This window comes from Macrotis lagotis, chromosome 1 (genome assembly GCF_037893015.1).
Source record: "Macrotis lagotis isolate mMagLag1 chromosome 1, bilby.v1.9.chrom.fasta, whole genome shotgun sequence".
Taxonomy (NCBI): domain Eukaryota; kingdom Metazoa; phylum Chordata; class Mammalia; order Peramelemorphia; family Peramelidae; genus Macrotis; species Macrotis lagotis.
In genome coordinates this window covers 590,293,501-590,308,068 of record NC_133658.1, presented here as the reverse complement: position 1 = coordinate 590,308,068, position 14,568 = coordinate 590,293,501, and the positions used below count along the sequence as shown (strand labels likewise).

Sequence of the window (14,568 nt, the reverse complement as noted above, 5' to 3'; positions counted from 1 at the left end):
ATAGCTATTTGTCCCCTAGAGGAATTTTGTATGAACTGATCTATCTATCTATCTATCTATCTATCTATCTATCTATCTATTTTTGTATTTAGGTTGCAGGATCTTCTCAGAGAAGACAGATTTGAGAGCTTAGACAACAGAGATTCTGAAATCAGAAAAACAGAAAGCCAGCGCCAGGTCCTGTTTGATCAGAAATACTTCAAGGTATTAAATAGGGAGTAAATGTGTTTGAGAGTTCAGCGCATTGATGACAGTTTCATAATGAACAGTCAAATTTTTGAGCTTGTGAAATATGCATACCTGTCCTGCCTTCACTAGCCTATGATGTAACCATTTCTTTATTTACAGGGGTTCCTAAATTTTCCCTTTTTTTCTTCCTTATAAAATATTTAATCTTAGATAATAAGATTAAGAAAGTTATTTTTTTCACACCTTTAGTGTTAATGTTTTCTTTTATTCAGTTCAACAGATAAACATTATGTACATGGTATATACAGGTTACTGTGCAGGGGCTTATGTCCTGTATAAGGATGAATTATTATTGTTATACAAAGATGATTAATGCAATTTTGCTTTAATATATACATGCCCATATGGAGTTTATATTTTAATGGGAGAGAAAATATAAAAGAGTGTTATAGAGTCACAAATAGACATGAATGAAATGATTGAACAATAAAAATTTGATTCTTAGCTCCTTTGAGACACGGACAACTATTTTGCTTTCATAAAGAGGTGTTTAATAGATATTTTAAATCAAATTAAATAAAAATGGACAGTTTAAAGCAAGTCATTTTTACTTCCATTTCATAAAGCTGGCCTCTTAGAAAGGATATAGCAATGATTTGAAAGATGATGCTTAAAATAAACACAAGGGTAGGAACTATAGCTAATAAAAAATAGGCCACAAGCAGATTTGCCTCAACTTCTAAGTAGTCTACTCCGTTGTTACATTTATGTTAATTGATTTTAAGCAAGAGTCTCTAGATACTTAACTTGGCAAGGGGATAAGTATGAATTGATAGATTGTTAGAACTGATGAGATGCCTTCATTAAAGCTACTTAACTGCATTGGCAGGTAGAATTGTCTTGATGGGAGATAGTTTGATAAAATGTTTAGCCAGACAGAATTGGTTTCTACCACTAAGAATATCAGGAGATAAAAACAAAAAAAAAATGAAATGCAGATTGTAAATGAATTATACAATTGCAAATTAGAAAAATGGATCCTGGGAGGGTGGCTAGATGGTGCAGTGGATAGAGCACTGGCCCTGGAATCAGGAGTCCCTGAGTTCAAATCCGGCCTCAGACACTTAATAATTACCTAGTTGTGTGGCCTTGGACTTAACTCCATTGCCTTGCAAAAACCTAAAAAAAAAAATGGATCCTGAATTAAAAAAATAAGAGAGTACCAAATATATTTAGTAGACTGGACCAGCCTTATGATTTCATTGGTATAAGGAACCATCAGGAAGTAAATTCCTTTGCCAAATGCAAGTTGGTGCTCACTGGATAACATCTAGCCTTAGAGAGATGCTTAGAAACACCAAGAGGTTTAGTGGCTTGCTTAGGATGGCAGTCAGCAGTGTTAGATTTGAGAACAATTTGTTTTGATACTCCAATCAGGATTTTCTTTCCAACTCTGAGAGTTTTCCCAACTGTCTGCCATGCTCTCTTCTATCATCTTTGCCTCCTGGCTACCTTCAGGACAAAGCTAAAATTTCCCTTTCCTACAGGGATCCTTGCCCAGTCCTCCTTCACCTTATTGTCTTCCCTCAGAGACTGCCCCTGATCTATCCTGCATAGATCTGGTTTGCATGTTGTCCCTCTTAGGTCTCTGTTCCTTGAGGGCAGAGACTGTTTTTTTGGCCTTTCTTTGTGTCATGTAGTACAGATTTTGGCACATTCTAGGCACTTAATAAAGTACTACTTGATTGTTTGATTGACAGTCATTTAACAAATTAAGATTGATCAATCCAAGACTCAAAAACACTGAGGAGAGAGAGAAATCATTATTCAATGAAAACAAGGGAATATTGGAGTGTAGAAAGGTAAAAATTAGTTTTAGCCTAGAACCTCATACCATAGATCAATAACAAATTTCATTGGTATCTGTGATGTAAATATATACTTTTTAAAACTAGGAGAAGAATGAATGAAAAATAACAGGATTACAAATAGGACTAACTTCAAAGTGAAAAGCAAAGAAATATATTGGGGAAAATTTGTGATATGCAAAATCTCTGTAAGGAATAGAGGAATTCACTCACTAATGGAGATGTTGTCAAAAGATATGAACAGTTTTTGAATAAGAGAATACACATTGTTAATCAATGTTTAAGTGTTCCAATATTAGAAGAAATACAAATTAACCAAATTGATAAAATAACTACAAAATTTCAGTGTTGTCAGGGTCAAAGGAAAAAGCAAAGGTTCTATTGTTGAATCCAAAGAGCGAGATGGAGACCAGAATTTGATAAGTTTGGAGATCTTTAATATTCCCGGGGACTGCCTGAGGATGATGAGTACCCAAATCAAACAGTATCTGAGTGTTCAGGGGACAGAGTTTTTATAGTGTTTTGAGGGGGTGGGGTACTGACAGCAAGCAGAATACAGAAGCAAAGACAGCAGTTAGATATATTGTCTTGTCATACTACTACAAACATATGTAAACATATGGCTCAATATAGATAGGGGGGCTAGACAGAGTAGGAAAAGGGTCAGGGTCTCTGTGTTATGTCTGAACATATTTCCTGAGACAGAGGGATTCACATATTCACAGGTTTCCCACAAGTTTGAGGGAGTGAAATTTACTGTCTTATGGTTCCAATCCCATCTGGGGAAGGGGAAGCAGTCCTGGGAAGAAGCAGGAATTTTACAGATACAGCAAGATAATTAGGCTAACAAGGGGGCTTTCTGAATCTTAGCTAAATTTATGGTATATCCATGACCCCTTGGGTCCTATTCAGGCTATTTTCAGACCCAAAGGCGCCTAGCCAAAGTTATATTTCTAAGGAATTTCTCAGGGCCCAGAAGGATGCCAGGGACCCTTTTCTATACAGGAATTTCACAAACATTGATATTGTACTTCACTATCATATTATTGGCAGGATAGTAGGTAGTATGAACTTTTTAGAGAGTAATCTGACCACATATTAGAAAATTAATAAGCTAACATATTTTTGATCCAGCAATTCTAATGCTAGGGCTTTGTCTGAATGATAGCATGGGGAGAAATGACATACCCATACAAAAATATTCACTTTTACTGTAATGGTTTAAGATTGAAACTACTAATATAGCTCAGCAGTTGGGTATTGGCTAAATAGATTATGATAGGTAATGTAATATAGATATATAACAAACACATATAGTTATATACTTAAAAAGTTAGCAATAAATAAAGTGTAAAGAGAGCTAATTCAAGTCATGGCTTTGACACAAATTGCCTATGTGATGCTGGGCAAGTCATTTAATCTATATTTGTCACTAGACCATTCAAATTGGAAGAGGAAGTTTCTTTACTATAAGATTCTTAATAACAATAAAATCAGGTACAGTCAAAAAAAATCCTTTAAATCCTTTAAATACTTTAAAATATAGAAATTCTACTATGATTTTCATTGGCATTAAGGAACTCCTACAATTAAGGAAACTGCTTCTGCCAAAACATGTCAACATCTTCTTTACAATTTATCATCTTAGAGAGTTAGAGTTGCCTTGGATATTGAAAGATTGAGTGATTTGCCCTGAAACAGCAAGTATGTGTCAGCAGGACTCTAATCCGCTTTTTTTCTATTTACTACTAAATGCTGCCCCCTCAAAGTTGGAAGTTTCATGCCTCAATCTCTATGCCAACTGAGTGCGATTGATTGAGCTAATAGTTTACTCCAGGTATACAAAATGAGGTGAACAGGGTAAGAACTTGCATATTGACTATAACCTTTTCAAACATTGACAAAAAATATATTATTCTAAATTAGAATGTAAACAGTGATGTGTTTAATCTTTATTTTGTTTTCTATTGTATTCTTTGAGTGTTTCTAAGTTTATAAAACATTTTAAAATGTGATATAATAAATTATTCATAAATAATTTCAAATCTTATTTACTTTTAAATTTTTTTGTTTAATCTGTGTAAAGTAATGCTGGTTATCACTTCTATACTTAGTGTTGATTAAAATAAAAAAAATGCTTTTATGTCATGATCTCATTAAAGTATATCTTTCTATTTTATGGTAACTGAAAATGTCACATTAAATTATTGATCTTTTTTTCTTCTTTAAAAAATGTAACTAAAAATTTCCCAAATGCTTTAACTACATTTTCTTACTATTGTTTTAAAGATCTTAACCAGCATTGATGCAATTATAAGTAATCCAAGAGCTCCAATAGTAATATACAAGCAGAGCAAGGGGCCCTTCCAGAGTTATAATAAAATTAGCAGTCAAGAATGTGGATTTGAACATCTTCCTCCTACAATAGAAATGTGGGCAAACCAACTAACATCTCTAAAGGTAGAAAAGCATGTGTTATTTTTCAACCTTTGAAAATCAGAGTTTCTGATCTTTGAAAGAGGAAATTTCAAAAAGAGAAAAGTTAATTTGCTGCATGTTCTAGAAAGCTGAAAACCTTAGATCCTAATCTTCATCTTAAACATTTCTGTCTTCTACTATTCTACTATGCCTTCCTTAGTGTTAGCCTTACTGTCCTCTTACTGTTCATTTTCTCCATGTGCCAACCTACTTGTTGAAACCCTGAAGAAAATGGAAGCTTTCAGGGCCTAGAGTATCCTATCTTATAATGTCTTCCCTTCTGTTACATAGGCTAGAACCTTTTCTGTCTTCTATGTTTGCCTTTGCCTCATTTATTTTGTTTCAGCCTCAGTCATTGATTTTTTTCTTTGAAATTTCCCTGTTTCCAAGTTGTATTATTCTTTTCAAATCAAAATGCACCACTGCTAATGCACCTTCTCATATGAAGTAGTGAAATATTCAAACTGAGAGACAAGTAGTTAATTAATTAGCTGCCTTTTGTACATATAAAATCGTGTGTGTGTGTGTGTGTATGTCCTTTTAATCTTCTCTCTGAATATTACAAAGTATAAAGAATAGTTATAACCTCTTTAGGGCAAGAATTTTTTGGGTTTTTTTTACTCTTACTATTTCCCCTGCTTTCTAGTACAGTGTTTTATACATTAAAATATAATTTATATTTGTCAAATAAAGTATCATTATTATAATTCCTGAGTATCTGTAATCCACAAGGTGGTAGGTTAAATGATATCTTTACTACTACAACCATTTTAGTCATTAAATCTCTTATCTTTCAGCTATTTCATTTATTGAAAAGTGAGGAAGAAAAAAGGGATAAAAATCTGTGAAAGCTGAGATTTGCAGAATCATTGAATCAGAATTGAGCAGAATCTCAGAGACCATTAGTCAAGAATTCCTCTACATCATACCCAACTAGTACCCATCCAGTCTTACCTTGAAGATCTCAGGAAGACTAAATAAAAACTAGAAAAGGTGACAATTATGTTTTTGGCATCATTCATAGTATCCATTGTATCATGGATGCTCAATAAAAATTCAGTCATTGATCAATAGTATTATAATATCTTAGGTCCTTAATTGTTTCTCCTTAATTAGCCAGTTCATTTTTTAAATTTTTATAATCATTGATGCAATAGATGAAAATTGTATTTCAGGGCTCAGATAACTATAGATAGATTGATTATGTTGTTAACTATTTTATAAGCTAAAATCTATTGCAAATAATCAAATATTGAGTAGGTGCTTTTTATGAACTTAATCATAGGATGTCAAAAAAAGAATGAACTACATTTTGTAACTATTTAAATCAGCTTTGTTCATATATGTATTTATACTTATGTATATTCTACATTCATCATTGATAAAAACCAGTAACCCAACCCCCCTCATTGTAATCATTGTAATGAATCTTAAATAAAATAAATTAATCATCATTGGCCAACTTTTTATGGTGAGTTTCTCTAAATTCTTCAGACAATATAGAATTCATTGTGAGGTTCATAACTGAATTCTTTCTAAGTAGTTAAGGACAGGCCAAAGATTAAATTCTGTAGGTATAGCCCACAAGAGCAACTTGTGGTTACCTCTTTAACACTTTAGGTATAGTATTTTATTGGAGTAGAGAAATCATATGTTGTTTCAAAAAATTAACCCCTGAGTGATCTGGAGTTTCTGAAAATCCTAATCCCATTATTTTCTTCATATAGTTTGATTATAATCATAATTATATTGTTGGCAGCTGAGTGGTACAGTGGATAGTTCTGAAGTTAGGATGACCTGGATTCAAGTTCAGCCTCAGACACTTGATACTAAGGAGCTTCCTGACTTTGGGAATGTCACTTAACCCTGATTGCCTCGCATCCAGGGCATCTCCAGCCCTCCTGATCCATTTCTGACAAAAGACCCATATGGTTCTGGAGTAGAAAGTGAGACTGATAACTTAGCCCAACTCCCATCCCCCCCCATCCAATTCATGTGCTTGTCATGGCATCAAATCCCTGATCTCCTAGTCATCTTTGAGAACAAAGGACAATCAGCAACAAAACAATAACTACTTAACAGTATATTCATGTAGAAATTTGGCTTATTATTTAGTATTGGGCAAGATTTTTGGAAGCATAATTGTTTTTAAAAAATGTAACACTGTAGTTTTTTCTATTATAAAGGACTTGTATCGATCCTTGGAAAAACTGTCTGAGGAGTTGTTGCCTTGGCATAATGTGAAACAATATAATAAGAGTGAAGGTGGCATTAGAGTGGAAGATCTTCTACTTATTATTGATACCATCTTAGAAGAGGTTGAACATAAGAAAAAGGTAACCATTAATCCATATTTAAAATACAAATATTTTAAGGTAGCCAAATCAAAAAGTTTCATGATCAATTCATAGAACAACATTTGCTATGTTATGATTATATTTGTATTGTAGGTGAAATTTTTACTCTTGGTTGTTTTGTTTTTGTTTTTTGATAGAGTGATATCCCATGCCCTGAAACTTTACAAGCAATTGTTAATCACTTCCAAAAGCTATTTGATGTAACATCTGTGTCTGGAATTTTTCCTCGAATGAATGAAGTTTATACCAGGCTTGGAGAAATGAATAATGCTGTGAGAAATATCTATGAGATCCTAGAACTAGGTAAGGATATTCACTTAAAATAAAAGTAGTATATTATAATATGCATATGGAGTCAGGGAGATGGAATCTGAACCCACACCTTTGTCTCATTGGTCAAGTACTTAATTCCTTTGGGCTTCAGAGTAACTATAAAAGGAAGAAGTTGAATTAGCTAACCATTAGGTCCCCTTTCAGCTCTGAATTCTATGACCCTTTGGAATCAATTTTCTCCCATCCAGGGGTTACTAATGGAAAAGAGTGAAGGAGTAGGTAAACTGGGAATGTTGGAAAGAAAATGACAGTGAGAATAAAAATAATAATTATTAGTTACTAATATTTATATTGCACTTACTATGTGCCAGCACCTTACTAAACACTACAAATGTTATCTCATTTAACAACCCTGAGAGGTAAGGTGCTGTTATTATTCCCATTTTATTAACAAGGAATCTAATATAAACAGAGTTTAAATGACTTTCTCAGAGTCACACAGCTAGTAATTATGTGAAATCAGGTAAGAACTCAGATCTTACTGACCCCTGGCCCAGCACTAGCCCCTGTACCATATGAAAAGTAAATTGATCCATACTATAGTTTGGAACACTCTCTTCAAAAATAACAATTCCCCTTTCAATTTGTTCCCCTTTCTAGATAATTCATCATCACTAAGTGTCCTGGTGAATACAGTTGGGAAACTGTGTAAAATAATTAATGAAGATATAGGCAAACATATTCAACAAGTGTTGGGGACCCAGGACATCCAAAGGTATTTATTTTTAATGTTTACAAAAACAGCAATGAAAATACTTTGAGGAGGAAATTGAGATAGTCTAAACACATAAGTTACATGTCTTTCTTATTGGAATACCTTGAGTTTTTTTTTAATTAAAGATTTTATTTGTTTTTGAGTTTTACAATTTTTCCCCTATTCTTGCTTCCCTTCCCCCAGACCCTATAGAAGGCAGTCTGTTAGTCTTGATATTGTTTCCACAATATATATTGATCTAAGTTGAATGTGGTGAGAGAGACATCATATCCTTAAGGAAGAAAAATAAAGTATAAGAGATAGCAAAATTACATAATAAGATAATGGAGTTTTTTCTAAATTAAAAGTAATAGTCTTTGGTCTTTGTTCAAACTCCACAATTCTTTCTCTGATACACACAGTATTCTCCATTGCAGATAGCCCTAAATTGCACTGACAGAACAAGCAAGTCCATTAAGGTTGATCATAACCCCCAGGTTGCTGTTAGGGTGTATAATGTTCTTCTGGTTCTGCTCATCTCACTCAGTATCAGTTCATGCAAATCCCTCCAGGCTTCCCTGAATTCCCATCCCTCTTGGTTTCTAATAGAACAGTAGTGTTCCATGACATACATATACCACAGTTTGTTAAGCCATTCCCCAATTGATCAATTCTTTGCCACCACAAACAGGGCTGCTTTGAATATTTTTGCACAAGTGATATTTTTCCCCTTTTTTCATAATCTCTTCAGGGTATAGACCCAGTAGTGGTATTGCTGTATCAAAGGGTATACTCATTTTTGTTGCCCTTTGGGAGTAATTCCAAATTGCTCTCCAGAAAGGTTGGATGAGTTCACAGCTCCACCAAAATGTATTAGTGTCCCAGATTTCTCACATCCCTTCCAACATTGAACATTGCCCTTTCTGGTCTTTGTCAGAAATACTAGTTGTAAAAGTTGTTTCCCAATTTACTACATTTCTTTTGATCTTGGTTACAGTGGTTTTTGTCTGTGTAAAAGCTTTTTTTTTAAAAGATTTTATTTATTTTGAGTTTTAAAATTCCCCCCATCTTACTTCCCTCCCCCACCCCACCCTCACAGAAAGCAATTTGTAGTCTTTACTTTGTTTTCATGTTGTACATTGATCCAAATTGAGTGTAATGAGAGATAAATCATATCCTTAAGGAAGAAACAAAAAGTATAAGAGATTACAAGATCAGACAATAGGATATCTGTTGTGTTTTTTTTCTAAATTAAAGGGAATAGTCCTTGAACTTTGTTCAAACTCCACAGTTCTTTCTCTGGATACAGATGGTATTCTCCATTGCAGACAGCCCCAAATTGTCCCTGATTGTTGCACTGATGGAATGAGCAAGTCCATTAAGGTTGATCATCACCCCCATGTTGCTGTTAGGGTGTACAGTTCTGGTTCTGCTCATCTTGCTTAGCATCAGTTCATGCACATCCCTCTAGGCTTCCCTGAATTCCCATCCTTCCTGGTTTCTAATAGAACAATAATGTTCCATGACATGCATATACCACAGTTTGCTAAGCCATTCCCCAATTGAAGGATATTAACTTGATTTCCAATTCTTTGCCACCACAAACAGGGCTGCTATGAATATTTTTGTACAAGTGATGTTTTTACCCTTTTTCATCATCTCTTCAGGGTATAGACCCAGTACTGGTATTGCTGGATCAAAGGTTATGCCCTTTGGGTGTAGTTCCAAATTTCTCTCCAGAAAGGTTACATGAGTTCACAGCTCCATCAACAGTGTAACAGTGTCCCAGATTTCCCACAACCCTTCCAACAATGATCATTATCCTTTATGCTCATATTGGCCAGTCTGAGAGGTGAGAGGTGGTACCTCAGAGAAGCTTTAATTTGCATTTCTCTAATAATTAATGATTAAGAGCAATTTTTCATATGACTATGGATTGCTTTGATCTCCTCATCTGTAGATTGCCTTTGCATATCCTTTGACCATTTGTCAACTGTGGAATGGCTGCAAAAGCTTTTTAATTTAATGTAATCAAAATTATCTAGTTCATTCTTAATGATGTTTTCCATCTCTTTCTTGGTCATTAACTGCTTCTCTTTCCATAAATCTGATAGGTAAACTACTTCTTGATCTTCTAGTTTGCTTATAATATTGGGGTTTTTTTTTATGTCTAAATCCTTTATCCATTTGGATCTTATCTTGGTATAGGGTATGAGGTATTGGTCTAATTCAATTTTCCCAATTTTCAATTTTTCCAACAGTTTTTATTGAAGACAGTTTTTATCCCAATATCTGGACTCTGGGTTTATCAAACAGCAGATTACTATAATCACTTCCTACTACTGCACTTAGTCTATTCCACTGATCCACCCCTCTATTGCTTAGCCAGTACCAGACCATTTTGATGACTGATGCTTTATAATATTGTTTTAGATCTAGTAAAGCTAAGCAAATACCTTAATTTTTAAAAAAAATATATTTTATTTATTTTATTGGATATTTCCCAATTACTTTTTGTTTTTAGGTTTTTGCAAGGCAAATGGGGTTAAGTGGCTTGCCCAAGGGCCACACAGCTAGGTAATTATTAAGTGTCTGAGACCGGATTTGAATCCAGGTTCCTGACTCCAGGGCCCGTGCTTTATCCACTACGCCACCTAGCTGCCCCCAACAGCTTTGTAATTATTAAGTTTCTGAGACCGGATTTGAACCCAGGTACTCCTGACTCCAGGGCCGGTGCTCTATCCACTATGCCACCTAGCCGTCCCCTCTCAATTACATTTTAAGAAATTTCTAGCATTCATTTAAAAAAATTTTGAGCTCCAAATTCTCTCCCTCCCACATTTCCCCTACTCCTTGGAAGGGAAGCAATAGATCAGTTATACATGTAAAGTCATGCAAGTCATAATGGTTTGTTTGCCATATTGCAAAAGAAAACACAAAAAAAGTCAAGAAAAATAAAGTGAGGAGCGGCTAGGTGGTGCAGTGGATAGAGCACCAGCCCTGAAGTCAGGAGTATCTGAGTTCATATCCGGCCTCAGACACTTAATATTAATTACCTAGCTGTGTGGCCTTTGGCAAGCCATTTAACCCCATTTGCCTTGCAAAAACCTAAAAAATAAAAAAAAAATAAAGTGAAAAAAATTATACTTCAATTTATACTAAAGTTCACCAATTCTTGGAATCCCTTATTTTAAAGAAATTCATTTGAAAACCTAGGAGCCTCATCTCCTTAAGGAGAATGCAAAACATTTAGAAGCTAAAAACAGATTTTAGGAACCTGTTTTGTGTAGTGTGCGTGAGGAAAGCTACACTATTGTTACTTTCAACCTATTTACAATAAAGAAGTATAAAAACTCTCCATCAGTTTAGTATGACCTGTCTAGTTGCAGTTATTTAGGGTCCTATATCAAATAATTGATTATTAACCAGAGTTTTGGTTACTAATAACTATAGTGGAATTTTTAAAGTATTTTTTTTACACTGAAATTTTGTGGCCATTTCCCCCATATTCCCTTTTTAAAAAAAAATAAAAGTCTTGCAGCTGAAATCACTATGCCTATAGTTTAAAATATCTTTCATGAAGTTAAATTTTTAATCATTAGACTGAAGAAAAAATCATACTCTTATTCTTCTTTGGATTCTTATTTTACTGGTATAACACCATCATTTTGACGTAGAGAAGTAACAATAAAAGAGAGAGGGAAGATCAGATGTAAGTATGACTACATTAAATAAAAGCTGAATTTTTATTTAAATTAGTAGGTGATCATTTAGATTTTCTTCTCTGTTTTAAAAATTGCTCCTGTAATTTGTCAAGGTATAATCATCCTGAGTTATAATTAACTGTAAACTTTTTTTTCTAGCATTATCAACAAATTAGAAGAATATGATGAATTTTTCCCAACCTTTCAAGCTTTTATACAGGACCTACTTCATATTTTAGGTAAGATTCTGTTATACACTTGTTGGTGGGAGTAACATTTATAGCTTCTTAAAGTTAATGACTATTAGCATCAGTATACTTGAAAGAAGATGGTTTATTACCCTCCACACAGTCATTTTTCAAAACTTTCATTTTCCCTACTCCATTTGCAACATTGTGGAAAAACTTAGATTGAAATTCAGATTGCTTTAGGTTATTCTGTAGAACAATATAGAATTCTATGAAAAGCTTGCTGAGGCATTTCCACCACAAATGGTGAATTAAATATATTTTTTTCCATGTCATTATTTCTTCTCTAATGGTATCTTTATTTTTTTTATTTTTTTTGCCTTTTTTTTTTTGCAAGGCAATGGAATTAAATGACTTGCCCCCAGGGTCACACAACTAGGTAATTATTAAGTGTCTAAAGTCAGATTTGAACTCAGGTCCTCATAACTCTAGCGTCAGTGCTGTATCCTCTGCACCCACCTAGCTGTCCCATCTGATGGCGTCTTTAAAAAAGATCTGTGATTTCAGGAAATTTTTGTTACTTTTGTTTTTTTCCTATTAATTGTAAGATCTGAAAAAATCTCTTTTGTGGTCTGCTTCAGGTTGTAGTATGTGAACAGGCATCTTGGTATTTTTCAACAATCACAGAAAAATCTAAGTTATTATTTAATATATAGGAAGAATGTAGTGTTGCAGTTATGTTTTAAGAATATAATAAATTGGGGCAGCTAGGTGGCGCAGTGGATAAAGCACTGGCTCTGGAGTCAGGAGGACCTGGGTTCAAATCTGGTCTCACACACTTAATAATTACCTAGCTGTGTGGCCATGAGCAGGCAATTTAACCTCATTGCCTTGCAAAAAATTTTTTTTAAAAAAATATGGTTTGGAATCAGGAAGAGCTTAGACATGAACGCTTATGTTTTTGCTGTATTCTATATAGAAGAATCTGATTTCATAAGATGTAATGGCTTTATTTAACTTTAGAAAGCATTAAAAATAATTGATATCATTATTAGGCTAATCATTTAATACTAAATTCAGTTATTCTCTGAGCACCAATTTGTTGATTGTTACTAAATCAATTGTGAGCAAACATTAATATTTTTTTTTAAATCGTGTGTTTAAATTTCTTTTTTAAATAAACTTTTTTAACTGTTGAAATTTCTATTGTGACATTGCAATGTATTAAACACCATCTCAATTGTAGAGTTTGGGTCTGTGATCTATCCTTAACTTTAACTCTTGGTGGTGACACTGAAAGAGGACAGCCTGCCTAGAGTCCTATCAATAAGGGCTGCCAATCCAATGACAATGCTACAGAAAGAGCCTATCACATTTTCCTTATTGAGGACAAGTATCTCAGTTGATTAAAAAAAAAGCCCCCTACTAAAGAGATCAGTCAGAGCCATAGACCAAGTCACTATAGGTTCCTTTTGTCCCAAGGCCACAGATTATGCTCCTATTTCTGATTGGTTATTTTTCAAATAGTATGAGATCTAAGGTTGTCAGGATTAAGCATACTGAGTGAGGGTAGACTATCTTGAAGTAAATGCTGCAGTTTTATCTCTTTATGCAAAAGTAATTTAATATTTATGGCACTTTATAGTAGCTATATTTTTAGTGCTCATGTTTTTTTTATTACAGAAGTCAATAACTTGGATGCCATTATTCCTGAAATAAAGAAATTAAAGCTGATTACAAGCTGAAGAAAATGAAACCTTTCTTTTAGTATGTAAATTTTATCTGTGTAATATATTTTCTTTATGATTGGTCTGATAAGGGCTATATTTACTTGCATAATTCACCTCTTTTCCCCCATCCTGAGTGAATACTGGTGGCATGTTTAATCTTCATTCTTTACAAAGTTAGACTTTGATATTTTTATCTCTACATACCAAATATTTATCACTCTCTCAGAATTGTGCAGAATCATTTGGAGGATTGAATAATTGGACTCTTGAGTTTTCTAATTTTTCTTCAGCAGTTCTTGGTTTACAAGATTTAAGGAAAACTGCTTACATTTTGGAAACAGGATAATGATGTTAAGTGTTGGTATGAGGGTACCTGCCTTTATACTTTAAGATTTGAAATTTAGAATTCTAGCGTCTTTGGCCCAAGATAACTTGAACTTGTTGATGACATCACTTTTTTAGAAAGTTTGGGGAGCATACAATTCCATATCTCCCCAACCTCAGGAGAAAAGAAAAGGGAAGAGGTTTCAAAAAGAAGGTAGAAGGTAGAGGGCAATGTTGTCTTATACTTTCTTTTCTCTAACCCAGTCAGTTGAAAACTGCTCCTTAACCCTTTGTATGCCATGCCAAGGACAAAACTATCTAGAAAATCTGCTGTTGGCAGAACCAGTTGCAGTTTCAAATTGGAAGGTAAAGGTCAGGGAGAATAAGTGAAAATTAAATATTTTCCATCCATGATGGGATAAAAGAGGTGAGTAAACTACCTCATGAAAGGGTATGTTTGAGAGCTCATTTGTAATATACATATGCATATCTAGATATATTTTTAGAACATGTGACTGAAATAAATATTTTATATGTGTGTCAGAACATTCTTGTGTCCTGATGTTTTTTGTGGTTTGTAGTTTCCAATTTTTCTGAGACCAGTTTGTTCATGTTTTTTGACCACTTAATCCCACTGTGAATGGTTCTTGGTCTTATATATGTGTTAGTTTTCTACCTATCTTGTATATCAGGCTTTTAGAAA

The 14,568-nt window shown here is 33.9% G+C and overlaps 1 protein-coding gene across 6 annotated transcripts in view; it reads left to right on the top strand.

Annotated features, from left to right (window-relative positions):
* Positions 1-14,064, top strand: part of CEP70 (centrosomal protein 70) — a 37,208-nt gene extending 23,144 nt beyond the window's left edge. For all 6 annotated transcript variants that reach the window (XM_074214871.1, XM_074214870.1, XM_074214868.1 and 3 more), the window contains 7 exons: positions 93-204; positions 4,347-4,517; positions 6,722-6,871; positions 7,030-7,195; positions 7,826-7,940; positions 11,783-11,862; positions 13,495-14,064. In XM_074214871.1, the coding sequence (XP_074070972.1) occupies positions 93-204; positions 4,347-4,517; positions 6,722-6,871; positions 7,030-7,195; positions 7,826-7,940; positions 11,783-11,862; positions 13,495-13,556 (856 nt within the window). In that variant the 3' untranslated portion in view covers positions 13,557-14,064. The remainder of the gene's footprint in view (positions 1-92; positions 205-4,346; positions 4,518-6,721; positions 6,872-7,029; positions 7,196-7,825; positions 7,941-11,782; positions 11,863-13,494) is intronic.
* Positions 14,065-14,568: the final 504 nt, after the last annotated feature.